General features: G+C 25.3%; 2 protein-coding genes across 2 annotated transcripts; both read right to left on the minus strand.

Annotated features, from left to right (window-relative positions):
- Positions 1-10619: 10619 nt before the first annotated feature.
- HO173_007887 (uncharacterized protein) lies at positions 10620-12033 on the minus strand (the record flags this gene model as incomplete). Its single annotated transcript, XM_037309787.1, has 3 exons — positions 10620-10965; positions 11028-11833; positions 11893-12033. The coding sequence occupies 3 exons, from the start codon at positions 12031-12033 to the stop codon at positions 10620-10622; spliced, it is 1293 nt and encodes a 430-aa protein (XP_037163464.1).
- A 331-nt stretch (positions 12034-12364) lies between these two features.
- HO173_007888 (uncharacterized protein) lies at positions 12365-14059 on the minus strand (the record flags this gene model as incomplete). Its single annotated transcript, XM_037309788.1, has 4 exons — positions 12365-12946; positions 13010-13527; positions 13613-13951; positions 14002-14059. The coding sequence occupies 4 exons, from the start codon at positions 14057-14059 to the stop codon at positions 12365-12367; spliced, it is 1497 nt and encodes a 498-aa protein (XP_037163465.1).
- Between the last annotated feature and the right edge of the window lie 1875 nt (positions 14060-15934).

The following is a 15934-nucleotide window of genomic DNA, read 5'->3' on the forward strand; positions in this document are numbered from 1 at the left end:
ATTTTTTTTAAATTTTAAAGCGCTATTTATACTTTTCGAATTTTTAAGAACTTTAAAATTTAGTTTTATAATTATTAAAGCGTAAGAAATTCAAATATCGCTTATTAAAGTTCGCTCGACAGCCGGACAGCCCGCTTATTAAAGTTCGCTTATTAAAGATCGCTTATCTACTTACTCGATAGCTCTTTAAAAAAAATTATAAATTTAATTTATAGGCCTTTACTCGTATATTATAAAAATATAATAAAAATATATAACGCGTATAGATAATATTAGATATATTTTTATAAATTAAATATAATTATAATAGTATATAGAGTAATTATTAGCGTTATAATTTAAATATAAGACGCGTATAATTAATATATAATTATAATAATATTTACTTTTTTTAAAAAGTTTTCTATTTTATTAATACTCTTTTATTACTCTTAATAGCTTATATTATTAATTATTAATATATATAAAACGTAGTATTAACGTATATATTTTATATATATATATATCTTTTTCTATTATTATAATTATTATCGTAAAATTTTTAAAGACTTTATTAATATATATATATTTCTTATATATTTATAATTTTAATTTATTACGCTTACTCTTCGAAGCGCTAAACCTCTATTAATTTTAAATAAAAATATTTATTATTATTATATCTAACGCGTTTATTAATATACTTCTTATTTTTATAATATTATATTTAATAAAAATAATAATATAATTATTAAATATAATTATTATATTTATCTATATAGCGCTTATATTATAATAAATTTTTATATAAATAATATATAATAGATATATTTATAGCGTCTTCTAATCTTTTTAATAGATTTTAATAGATAAATATATAATTATTAATTTAATATTAATAATATTAATATTAATATTAATATTAATATTATAATTTATATTCGCTTATAATACTCTTATACTCGTTATTATCTTCTTTACTCTAATACTCTTAAATATATATCTATTATATAATTTTATATTATTTATAATTATTTTAATATAACTCTTATAACTATATAATATATTAAAAATTATTTAAAAATTAAGAAGAAGTTAGATAATAAAGCGATAACGCTTAATAAGATAAAGACTCTTTATAAACTTCTAGATATTCTTATAAATATCTATAATATTATACGCTTTATTATATATATCTATACTTTTTATATATATTTATTATTTTTTATATCTATATTAGAGTATACTTTAAATTAATTTTTATAAAAAAAAATATTTTTTAAATTTAAATTTAAATATAAAAATAAAAAAAAAAAAAAAAAAAAAAAAAAAAAAAAAAAAAAAAAAAAAAAAAAAAAAAAAAAAAAAGAAAAAAAAAAAAAAAAAAGGGGGGAAAAAAAAAAAAAAAAAAAAAAAATAAAAAAAAAAAAAAAAAAAAAAAATTAAAAATAAAAAAAAAAAAAAAAAAAAAAAAAAAAAAAAAAAAAAAAAAAAAAAAATTTTAAAAAAAAAAAAAAAAATAAAAAAAAAAAAAAAAAAAAAAAAAAAAAAAAAAAAAAAAATAAAAAAAAAAAATTATAGTAACTTTATAGTTAATAACTAAGTATCTTATCTTATATTTCTATAAATTATAAGCTCAAGCTTTACTCGATAACTATTATATTATAACTACTATTTATCTCTATAATTATAATTATCTCTTAGACTTTTAATATCTATTTTATAATATTTAAAATCTATTATATAAAGATAGTAGTAGCTATAAAGATATTCTTTTAATCTTCTTAATAAGAGATATTTTTCTCTCTTTTAAAATAGTTATAGATCTAAGTAAGTATAATTAATTAATAATATAAGAGGCTAAAAGTCTTTTTTCTTCTCTACTCTAAGCGAGTTAAGATATATTATCTTTAGTCAAAATATCGAACTCGCTAAATATATTAAGTATATAATTATATTATTATATAATTAAGTTATATCGTTAAGGCTCTCTAAATCTTATTAGTTTTCGCTAAATTAGAATATTTAACTTTATTAAAAATAAAGTTATTTTATATTAATATTAACTTTAAAATTATATATTAATTATTAAATTAATAATTATTAATTAAAAGTAATTAAATATTAATATTAATAGTTTAATTATAATTTAAAGTATTTTAGAGCTAATATTACTATCTTCTAATACGCTTATAAATCTATTAAGATTAAAATAATAAGAATATCTTATTAATATTAGCTTTTAGATCTTTAAAAGCCTCTTAAAAAAAGAGCTAAAACTCTTATTATCGAATTCTTTTTTTATATTTATTTATATTCTATTATTATAATTATAAAGTTAAAATAATCTTCGAAGTCTTATAATAGTAGCTAGCGATATAAATATTCTAGATCTAAATCTTTAAATAAGTAATATAAAAAGAGTATTAATTTCTCTTTAAGAAGAAGATTTATATATTTATAATAACTATACTTTATATAATTCTATTAGAAACTAATCTTTATTTATAAATTATTTTTATTATTAAATATCTTTTATTTTAATTATATCGCTTATATCTATTATAGCTCTATATATAAATACTTTTTATTTTTTATATAAAAACTTAAAGTTTAAAGGCGATAGTTAATTAATATTAATAAGATCTTTAAAAACTCTAATAATAATTAGAGTATTTATTCTACTTTCGCTATTTTATTAAATAATAATTTTATTAATCTTAAATTCGAAGTTAGCGAAGATATATTTAGCTCTATAAGCGATATTAAGCTATTTAATCTTTATATTAAAATATCTATTATATTTACTTTAAAAGTTACTTTTAAAGTCTTTCTTTAACTCTATTATTTTATTTAAAATAATAATTAAATTATTATTATTATCGCCGCTATCGCTCTCTCTATTAATATTCTATATATTTTTATCTAAACTATCTTTTAGTAATAATAAATTTAAATAATTAATTATAGCGCTTTATAATTAAGATTTTTAATCTTAATTTAATAAAAATAATTTTTCTTTAATCTTTTTATCGCTATTCTAAAATTTAATATAGAATATATTAGATAAAGATAAGATATTAAGAGCTAATTAATACTTAATAATCTTTTATTTTTTATTAAAATTATTAAGTTTAAAACTTATATAATTATTTTTTAATATCTTAAATATAATAATTATTAGCTTATCAAGATTAATTATAATAATAAGAATTTTTAAATAATATTTAACGCTATTACTAAATATTATAAATTTAAAAACTTTAAACTTTATATAAAGCTAATTCGCTAATTACTTAATATTACTCTTATTTTTAAAAAAGATATTTATTAATATAAAAAGAATTTTTATAAGATTATTATTAAAATCGCTAGTTTATATAAATCGCTCGCTTTATTAAAGCTCTTTCTAATTTAACTCTTTCTTATAAAACTTAAAAACTCTTTTAATATCTTTATAATAATTTATATTTAGATTTATAAGCTATATAATAATAAGATTATTAAATTTAATAAGATTATCTATATCGCGATAAATAAAGAAATTTATCTACTATTATTTAAAGATAATAATATTATTATATACGCTATTTATAATAATAATAATAAGAATAAAAATAAGTAGTTTATTAAATATTATAAAATCGGCGATTTCGAAAATTAATCGCGAAATTTATTCTTTATATAAGATCGTTAAATATAAATTTAGATATTCCCTCGTTAAATATTAAATTAAGTTCTCTTATCTAAAATTTAAAAAGTTTATATTAAATAAAAAAAAGAAGAAGAAGACTTAAATTATTATAATTAATTTTAATAATATAAAGAAGAGCTCTTAATATTAAGCGTAAGCGTATTAAAAAGATACTTTTTAACGTCTTTATTTTAGAGAAGAATAAATATCTTAATATTAATTATATCTTTCTAAAAGAATTAAATTTAATTATATATTATATAAATTTTAATTTTAATAATTTTAATATTCTTAATATAATTAATAATAAGAAAGTTATTAATTTAATAATTATTAATTTTAATTTAAAGTATAACTTAATAATAGCTAACTTTATTAATCTATACTCTTATATAATAATAAACTCTAATTACTCTTATTATTTCTTTATTAATTATTTAATATTTATTATTTATAAAAAGATCTACTCTTACTTTATTCGCGATATTAAGAATAATTAAATTTAATTTCTTAATCGCGATATTATTAGTTTAAATTACTCTATTTAAGATAAGTATATAAATATTATTTTATTTAATATCTTATATATATTTAATATAGATATTAATCTTCTTTTTATTAATAAACTCTTAAATATTAATATTATAATTATTTTTTATAAAATTAATTACGCTTTAATTAAAGATAATCTAAAGCTTATAAATACTTATAATTAAGATTTATTCTTTTTTAATCTCTAAAATAATTTAAATAATATCTTAGCGATATATAATATTTTTTTAAACTTAATTTATTAACTCTAATATATTTATATAAATTATTTAAATTAATAAAATTTAAATAAACTTCTCTCTATAGCGATAGATATAGATTTTATTAAGAATATCGCGAATAAATATATTTATAAATACTATATTATAAGAGCGTTAAAAGATTATTTTTTATATTAATTCTATTACGCTCTAATATATAATTAAATAAATTTATTTATAGCGATTTTATAGAGTCTTTATTCTCTATTAATTTTAATAGCTATAAATACTTTATAATATTTAAAAATAATTTTATCTTCTATTTTAAAGTCTACTATATTTATTATAAAAGTAAAATCTTCGCTATATTTTTATAATTTAAGATTTATCTTAAATTATATAATTATAAAATCTCTTATATTTATCTTAATAATAAGAGATAAGTATATATTTAAAGTCTTTCTTAATTATCTCGCTCTATCGAGTATTAAATAAAAATTTATTATCTTTAATAATCTCTTAGATAAATAATATAATTAAGCGTTTTAGATAAATCTTATTATATAAGATATATTTTATTCTATTAAGCTTTAATCTTAATAAATCTTTTTAATTTAAAATTATTATTATCGCTAATTATTTAATAATATAATTATCTAATATTAGAATTATTATAATTTCTTTTAAGATCTTCTATTAATAAAAGTTTATTCTTTTTTATTTATATATAATTAATTTTATTACTTACGCGATAAAACAAATTTAGAAAAAACTTATAAATTAAAGTAAAAAGTATATATTATTAGAGATATAAGAGGGAAGTAAATCTTTTAATTATATAATCTTATTAAGAAGATAATTATTCGCGCTAATAGCGTATACTTTATAAAAAAATAACCTTTAATTATAAATTTAAAAGAAGAAATTAAGATTTATAAGTATTTAAATAAATAATAATATTTAATAATATTAATATTCGCTATAAAGAAGATATTAAATAAATAATATATTATTAATATTTCGAAAGATATTAAATCTAAAGAAGTATTAGAAGATATTATATTTATAATTAAAATAGCTATTAAATCTTTAATAACTTTAAAATCTTTAATATTTATAAAATTAAGATTAAATTTTCTATAATTAATTAATAAATTAGCGCCTTTACGAAGATCTATATAAGAGTCTTTAATATAATATATTTAATTAATTACGCGAGAGCTTTTAGCTTAAGCGCTCTTAATATAAACTTCTTAATCTACTTAATTAAATATTATATTTATATCTATATTAATAATTTAATCTATATTATCTATATAAGAAATTTCTTTAAATTTAAATTTAATTTCTTAGACTTAGATTTAATATTTACTATTATTAAAGTTATATAAACTATTCGCGAAGATTATTAATTAAGCGCTATTTAAAGAATATTATATAATTATTTAAATCTTATAATTTTAAATCTATAAAATCTATCTCTTAACCCTCTTTTCGAAAATCTTTATAATATTTATTCTTATTTATAAATTATATTAATAAATTAAATATTTTTAAGTTTATTATTTATAAGTAGATTATATCTAATTAACTATTTTAAATAAATTAAAAACTTTTTATAAAGAATAAATATAAATCTCTTATAAATAATAATACTTAATATCTTATTTAGACGTCTTTTAAGACTTATATTCTAAGAGATAAATAGATTTATATCTTAAAATAAGATCTTAATAAAAAAATTACTCGCTATAAGATATATTAAATTATTTAAAAATTCGAATAATAGAAGAATTATAATTATTATAATACTTTTATATTAATAATAAAGTCTATAAATTATAAAGATAATCTTTATATTTATAATTATTCTAGAATTAAAATCTAAAGTAAATAAATATTAAAATTATCTTTTTATATAATAATATAAAAAAAGAGATTTATATATATTAACTCGATAGCTTTAATAAAGATAATATTAAGATTTATAAGCTAAATAAGATATTTTATAATTTAAAATAATTCTCTTAAGTTTAATATTAGTATTTCTCAAAATATATAAAGAAGCTAAGTCTTTTCTCTCTATTAAATTAAATAATAGCGTATTTATAAACTCTTAAGAAGAGTATTATTATAGCGCTCTATATATTAATAATATCTTAATTATTAATCTTAATAAAGTCGAAATTTAGCGAATTAAGAAGAGTCTTAACGCGAAGTTTTATATATCGAATTTAGAATTATATATCTATTATTTAAATATAATTATTAAAAGAAATTATTATAGCGATATTCTTTGTCTAAGAATAAGAGATCTTATATTACTTAATTCTTAAATTATTTTAATTATTAAAATCTTATCTTAATATTAATATCTCTTAAAATTAGTTATAAACTAGCTTTTATTAAAGAAAAGCTATATCGCTTTAAGAAAATTATAAAAGAACTATTAATTCGCGATGAAATCTCTTATATATATTATACTCGATATTTATCTTAATATTATCTACGCGATATTATTAATAAATCGCTATTTAGTTAATTTAACTTTAACATATTAAAATATAATTATTTAAATCTTTCGATATTTAAGAGATATAGTATACTATAAACTCGTATATAAAGGCTTTCTTTAAGAATTTATTAATTATATTAATTCTAATTAAATTAATAATATAACTTAAAGATCTATATCTAACTATCTCTTTAATATAAAAAGTAATATAATTAGTTAATTATCTAAGCGTTAAGTTATTATAATATTATTTATTTATAAAATAGAGTATATTAATTAGATATAGACTATTAAAAAAGTAATTTAACTAAAAAATCTATTTAATTAACTTCTTTATCTTAACAATATAAACTTTAAAATTATTATTATTTTCGATAATAATTAAAATGTAATTACTCTCGTAAAGAACGCTTAATTTTATACTTATATTAAATATATTAATATTATCTATTATTTTATATAGAGAAAAGATTAATAATAATATTATAAATATATAATATATTTTTATTAATAAATAGATAACTAATAGAGCTTATTAAGGCTCTTTACTTAAATAAATTTATTACTTTTTTAAGACACTCTTAAGATAAAAGCTATATTTACTTACTCTCTTAATAATCATTAATCTTACTACTATCTTAATATAGTCTTATTTTATAAAAAAGCTATTCTACTATATCTATATCTAAATTTAGAAAAATTGTCTACTATCGACTACTTTAGAAAAGTTATTTTATTAATTCTCGTATTATAAGTAATCTATTTAAGTCGTCTTATCGAGTCGCTATATTAGACTTAATACTCTATAAACTCGCTATTTTATATCAAAATAGCTATTTCTTTAGCGCTATTACTACTATCGCTATTAAAACTTTTAAAGCTCTTTTAAAAAATCTATATCTATTTATTATTAATATCTTAAATATTATATACCTTTAAATTACCGCTATTATAGCTACTATTATTAAGAATTAGATTATCTAAAAAGATCTCTTATAGAGATCTTATAGTCGGCGATATATAGCTAGAAGTATTTCTTTTAATTATTTTATTTAGTTATCTCTTATATATATTCTTCGATCTTAAATTAATCGATTTTTAATATATATTAGATGGCCTAAAAATAAAATTTTCAAAAAACCGCTTTTTAATAAAAAGTGGAATTTGAATCGAATTTTAGTGGGGGACTAGTCTAATATAGTCGTTTTCAGATTTCGACTTTTTACTTTATCTACTCTATTTTAAACGTCGCGAACTTTAAATCTCATATTTTTTAATTTCGTTTATATAAGAGAGGGGATAGAGGTATAGGGGGTATATAAGGAGAGTATATTTTTACGCTAGCTACCCGGCACTAACTTATCTTAACTATTCGATTTTAAACCTCGTTAGTATCGAACTTCGTATTTACTAGATTTCGCTTATAAGAGAATATATGCGAAGGGGAGTATTGAAATTCGAATTACGTAACTCTTAGCGTCTTAGCGATTACGTAATATAGTTACGTAATACGCCTTAGCGTATTTATATCTAGTCGCTCTTTTCTTTATAATAACTTTATAGTTAATAACTAAGTATCTTATCTTATATTTTTATAATAATATTATAGAGATAAATATAATAAAAGCTAGCGTTTTATAATTAAGTAGAATCTAATTAAGATTAATAATTTTTTATTAAAATCTATATAAATAGATAGAAAATTAACTTATTACTATAGTATCTATTCGATTATCTATCGCTTATAAGATAGTTAAAAGCGTATTAAGCGCTATAAATATATTTTTTATATTATTAATATCTTTTACTATATTATATCTTTTTTTATATATATAATTCGATAGTCTTATTATTCTATCTATCTTATTTATATAACTTATACCTCTATACTAATTCTAATAATTAAGACTATTAAGCGAACTTTAATAAGCGATATTTAAAAATTTTACTTTTTAATAATTATAGAATTAAATTTTAAAGTTCTTAGAGTATTAAAAATTATAAACTACGCTTTATAAATTAAAAAAAATTAAATAACTTTCATAGAGAATAAAAAGGTTATTCTATTTATAAATAATATATATTAATTTTTTTATAAGAGAACTTAAAAAGACCCCTGAGGCTAACTTTATTAATTTAATAAAAAAGTATATAACTCTAAAATTCTAATTAGCTATATTTATAAATTTAATATTTTTTAAATTTAACTTTATTTTATTCTTTTATAGATGTTAATTATTTAAGAGTAAAGTAATTACTATAAACTATATATTTATAATCTAAATAATAATAGATCTTTTCTATTAAATTATATAATAAGAAGTTATTTAATATATATAGCTATCTTAATTAATTAATTAATTAATTAGAAAATCGCTATTAAAAAAATTAATATTATATAAAGTCTAAATCGACTTTCTTAAAATAATCTTATTATATATAATCTATACTTTTATATATTATATAATTATTATAAATCTTATATATAAAGATTTATTAATAAGTTAATTTAATTATTTATTTGCTCTATATAGTAGATATAATTATAAAATAAATAAGTAAAAAATAATTTATTAATTTACGAGTTTTTAATCTATTAATTTTTATTTAAATCGAAATCTTAATTAAAAGATAGATTTTATTTATATCTTAAGAGAATAAATTAATAAGCTATATTAAAAGTTTCTATTATCTCTCTATCTTCTCTATTTTCTCTATCTTTTTAATAATTAAATAAAGAGAAAATATTAATTTTATTAATTTATAATTATTAGTATATATAAAAGAATAAGATATAATTAAGCTTAAAAATCTTAAATTTATATATATAGTTAATTATAAATTTAAAGTTATTACGCTCTTTAATTAAATCGATTAAATTATTATAAATAAATATATTAATATTCGTAATTATTAAAAAATAAATATATATTATTTAATTTTAGAATAACTTTTTTATTTTCTATTAAAGTTTTAAGAATTTTTTTTAAAATTATAAAATAAAATATAAGCTTTTAGAGAAGAAAAAAAACTCTTAAATTTAGTCTTATAATTATTAAAGCGTAAGAAATTCAAATATCGCTTATTAAAGTTCGCTTATTAAAGATCGCTTATCTATTTACTTAATAGTCTTAATTAAAAAAAAATATAAATTTAATTTATAGATCTTTACTCGTTAATTATAATATAATTAAAGATTATAATTATATAATTATAATTTAAATATATTATAATAATTAACTTTCTTAATATATATATAAAATTAATATATTTAAAAGACTAAGATCTAATTTTTAAAATAGTTTAATTTACTATAGACTATAAATTAAAATCGAATAACTTAAAAAGATAAATCTCTAGTAATTTAATAAGCGACTTTTATATTTATATTAAACTTATACTTACTTATATAAAGTTCTTTTTCTTATATTCTATTTATTATATATACGTAATCTATTTACGTAGTAGTTATATAGCCCTAGCCCTAACTGTATTGGACATATCAATCCCATTGCCTTAGTGCAACAGAAGCAGGGTTCTGCTGGCACTAGTGCTAGATGTGGCCTAGTTCAGGGGTTCTGCCCGCGCATCTCCAGTAAGGTACATGGATGGACTAATCAATCAACTATCTATCTACAACCCAACCAACTGCTTACACCAGTCATTCACTACTTGGCAATCAGATACCATGGCGGGGTTTGATTCTGTTTTCATTGGTCTCGGTTGAACCCCGTTTCCACGCCTCTCGACCACTTTCGGCGGCATCATACCCCCATAGCCACTGGAACAGCCCATAGTCCGCACCCGCACGAAGGTTTGCATCGCGTTCCTCCTGGTCCGGACCATCGGCAAGGGCAAACATGGCCTTCTGGTCCAATGTGCGATGTCGGACATCCGAAGTTCGTGGTTTGCGAACCTCCTCGAATACCCGAAGAGCATCGGGGATTTGATCACGCCCCACCGACTGGCTGAATATCGCTCCTAGGACGCCTGCATCCTCGAAGGCCTGTGCGGCACCCTGTGCTCTGAAAGAAGGGTTAGCCAATTTCGGAATGGGATAGAGAGACTATATAATCCAAACACTCACAGGCATGGCAATATCGCGTGAGCAGCATCACCAATCAATACGAATCGTCCATTCTCATGGCGCCATTGGATCGGTTCATGGATCTGGAACAAAGTCCACTTGGTGCAAACGGACCCTTCCACGTTGATAAGCTCATGAAGTACCGGGTCCCAGTCCGAGATCTTGCTCCGAAACTCTTCTAGGTCTGCTCGCTGCGGCCCGTACACGGCCTTGCCGCCTCCACCCTCGGCGTATACCAGAACGAGGTTGAGCATATCGTCCTGGATGAGGTACGAGACCACGTGCCCGCCCGGTCCCATCCAAAAGTTGACGCTGGATCGTCTCTTCAGGTCCCAAGCGAGATAGTCTTCTGTGATGTCTTTGGTAGGGACAGAGATCCGGTATACGACGTCGCCAGGACTGTAAGGAGGGTCCTCACGGCCCAACAGGCTGCCCCTGCAACGGGACCTCTCCCCGTCCGCACCGAGGATCAGGTCTGCTCCATAGACCTCGCCAGTGGAGAGGCGTAGGGAGGGTTTGTTGAAATCGATCTCTTTGACTTCGCTGCCCAGTTTGATCTCTATCCCATGCTTACTTGTTCCCGACAGCAAGGCTCTCAGGAGGTCGGCACGATGGATGACGATGTAAGGGTTCTCGCTAACCAGATTTGGATGAGATACAGGCGGTGACTGCGAGAGAACATCTCCTCGATAGGAGCGGAAAGTCCCGGCCTCGAGTCGGTCAGCATAATTCAGGACCTCCTCGAAGACGCCCCAGTGTTGAAGGAGACGCGTCGCATTGGGGGATAACTGTATTCCAGCACCGATCTGTTAGGCTGTGTCAGAAAGAGCTCGAAAAATCTTATTTGGGGAAAGCATGAAGTTACTTCTTGTAGTTGAACACTACGCTCAAAAACTATCACACGGTGACCAGCTTGAGCAAGAGCCAGTGCGGAAGCCAGTCCACTAAGACCGCAGCCCACAATGAGGACAAAGAACACGGGCCTTGAGTCACACGTATCCGCCATGTTGGAAATAAAGGTGATGGTTTCTATTATTCCCTAGGATAACCTTGGAAAGGTTACGGGGCGCCGGGAGCCTTTTATTTCAAACCGAATATGCAAGCCCACGTCAATAGCCACCCTGGCTTACGCTTAACCCGTGTTTAGGATCCTGCAGACTCTGCGGAACTAGAAGGCCCTCCCTCTGGGTATATCGTAAACTAGTATCATTTAGAATCCACTGTGCATTCCAAGGCAGCACAGTGGTACAAATTTGGCATGTGTAAAGTATATGTTCTATATCTATCCACTGGAGGCGCCGTCGTAAGTAAGGCCTATATACTATATAATGTGACTTTTATATGAAACTAGGAACTATTAGACAATGACTTATTATCACGGTCAACTTATAGTGATAGTCAATGTTAGTCCCATTCGCAAGGTCATACTGGGCCCAGACAGCCTGCAATATTCTCTTACAATATTTCAACGATCGCGACGAGCTCATCTTTGTCCTGGAGATGACATCGAGGACGACGGCCCGTTGCTCATCCGTTCGCGCCTCACAGCCAATGACGTGGATGGGGAATTGCTGTTTACAGGAACTTAGTCGGGGGAGGATCGCGAAGGCTATGTCGATGTGCTGTTGCGTTCTCATGGGTTGGTCGATCAGGGCTTCGAAACTTCGGTTCAGAAACAACAGGATAGCGAGCTGGTATAGTTGCATTACCAACGTCGCATCATCCGAAACATGGTCCTTATCATCTGGGACTTTTCGTATCGGTAGGCTCCTGATTCTCCAATCCAGTACTTCTAGGAAGTTCTTAAAATCATCCACGTTGCCGCTGGTTTCTGGCGGGATTGCGCCGCTCGATACTGTATCGCATACTTGGGACAGCAGATTCAGCATGGAGAAAATAGGCGGCGGTAAATTGGATACCTAAAATGTTCAAACGTCAGCCTGACACTTCATGTGATCATGTGGCTTTTGTCGTGTATTAACCTCTGAACAGAAGAGGTCTGTTGGAGTCGACCGGAGCTCCGGGGCCTCTTCTCTTTTCCAGTGTAGAAGGGAAAAACGAGCGAGAACCTCGTGGTAGTGCACCCAGTCCAGCAAGACGGCCACATCGGAGCCCAGCTGACGTAGTGTTTTTATAGAGGACGCGTTGAGGACCGTCTTGACACCGCCGAGGTAAAACGTCCACTGGCCTGAAGTGCAAGACGACTGGTGGACCTCAAACGAACAAAGCAGCATCCCCGTGGCAGTATGCTGCATGGTCGCTTTCGCGCCCAGACTTGGCGCTGCTGATGCTTTTGCCAAGCTTCCCAGCGCAGCGATTTTCAGCTCCAGGGCTTGGGACTGTAAGCCGTAGCGATGTAGCGAAGAAAAGGCCAGCAGCGCCTGGAGCACCGCCGCAGCCGTCGCCGTCTCCTCCTGCAGGGCAATGCGAACCAGGATGTTCCCGAGGGCGGTGGTGTCGTGGCCAAAGGTAGCAAGGGACTTGGACGCTACACAGCAAACTACAGGTGGTATACATGAAGCTGTTAGCACTCGCTTCCTTGATTGTAAACCGCTAGGTGATTATGCTAGATTTATACAACATACAGTAATCTAACAGGTCTCGGTCAAGAGCCTCCAGCTTAGATGGGTTCCAGAAAACCGGGACACGGAGCAAAGACAGGTTACGCGCCGGAACAGAGCTTGTCATGCTGTGATACAGCTCAATATCCCAATGCGACGTGTGGACAAACCGTGCATCGGAGATCTGGCCCGCGGTGGGAGGCGATGGGGACAGCAGAGCGGACTCGGAGACGACAGCACGCCGGCCATCGTTGGGACGCGGCCAGGACAGCCTGAGACTGTACTTCTGGCATCTTCGGTTGGATCGAGAGCAGGTTGTACAGGCTTTTTTCGATCTGGCGCGATCGCCGCTGATGGCATGACCTGGCCAAGTCAGAAGTTCTTCTTGCTTTTCTTCTGGGTCCTACACCTACCTTGACATGTGGCACGGCCGGTAGGCGCTGTTGTCATCTGCCTTCCCCGCATGGTCATACTGATTAGTCGTGCATGTATGTGGATAGCTGAAGTATATGATGTCACGGAGTCCGGATTTAGAAAGGAAGTTAAATAGTATAGGTACTGATTAATTCTTTTTTTCCGAAACGAAGTTCCAAAGCTTGAAAAGGAAAAGGAAGGACGAAGAGAAAGAATTCGCCACGAGCTATTTACATTTGATGTGGGCGAGCGGAGTTACCATACTCAGGGTCACCAGGTAGTGAGCACCTACCAGAAGTGGGCACCCTCTTGATTTCTGTCTTAAATCTGGATATAAGATCAGCTCTAATCCCGAAATCCATCTGCAACCCTACCTCGCGGGTGACAAAAAGATCGGAACGCCAAGCCCGCACTGATGGCAGTACGACTAAGGCACTAATTGACGAGGGGTGGACTAATATTTCCACATCGTTTATTAACGAGAAAGTGGATAGTATGTCAAATAGATTACAAGCAGTCATAGACGGTAAAGGAGCAATGACAGGATACTAGAACAGAGATTTACATAGAAATTTGTATGTGTGTCTCCGCGCAGTAGTCTGGCTTGGCTTTCCATTCTTTTTGTCGCCCGCGAGCCTACCTTAATTTGATATACCCCGGTACCTGTTGAGCTAGTTTCAAATTGGTTAGCCGCGGAGAAATGCCGCCGTATCCGATAAACGCCGACGCCGAGATAATAAATTTAATCGAGATTCTTCTCTTATAATTAATAGCTTTCTTATTTTAATTATTAAATAAATTTATTATTAAAAGTTTAATATATCTTAAAATACTACTCTATCTACTTTTAATAGAAATATATTAGATTAAGTCTTTAAGTAGTAAAAAAAAAGCTACGAAAATTAATAAGAGATAAATATTTCTTAAAAAACGTAATAATCTTCTTTAGCGTATTCTATTATCTTTAGAGTATTAATTAATAATAATTAAATATCGAGTAACTATTAATTATCTTTTAAATAATTTATTTCTTATTATATATATTATATTTAATCTTATATAAACTACTATTATTCGAAAAATACTTCGAGATAATATTAATTTATATATCTCTATTTAAAGTTCTCTCTCTATATTATTAAAGATATTATAAAATATTTAATTAATGACTTCTATTCGAGCGTATTTATAATTATAAGAATACTTAAAATCGAGATTTTAAACGGAGTTAATAAAAATAAAATAATACTTTTATATATAAATATAGTATTTTTCTTTTTACTATTTATAATTATTAGAGATTTATTAGAATTATACTTATAATATTAATAAATTCTTTCTCTATCTCTATATTATTAAAGATATTATAAAATAATTATAATTAATAAGACTTAAAAGCTATTCGAGCGTATCTTATATATTATAAGAATATTTAAAATCGAGATTTTAAACGAGACATTAATAAAAATAAAAATAATACTTTTAAAATATATAAAAAATATAAAGTATATTAAATCTTCTTATATCGTAAAGAATATTAGATAAAATAATTTTATTAAAAAATATTAAACTCTATATAATAGATCTAGATTATATTTTCTAAATTATATTAATATAATAAGATAGTAATCGAAATAATAGTACGGAGAAAATAATTTGTTATCTCTCGGCGTTTATCGGATAAGTTTATGGTGACAATCGTCATAGCTAGCAGTAACGTAAGGTAGATAAGGTAGAAACCGGTGGACCCTTAAGCCCGTAGCGCCGATCTTATATCTATAAACTTACTTGTTTTAGGGATTCGGCGTTCCATTGCATTAGACGAGCTTACGCACGCATACTTCTAAAACACGTCAGTAGGACTATGAGCAGGATCTTGGGCTATCCCGTCCATATACCCGTTCGCCACCAAAATCTTAGACAAGAGGAGCT

This window comes from Letharia columbiana, assembly GCF_014066305.1.
Source record: "Letharia columbiana isolate WasteWater2 chromosome Unknown Sc0000026_s0, whole genome shotgun sequence".
Lineage (NCBI taxonomy): Eukaryota > Fungi > Ascomycota > Lecanoromycetes > Lecanorales > Parmeliaceae > Letharia > Letharia columbiana.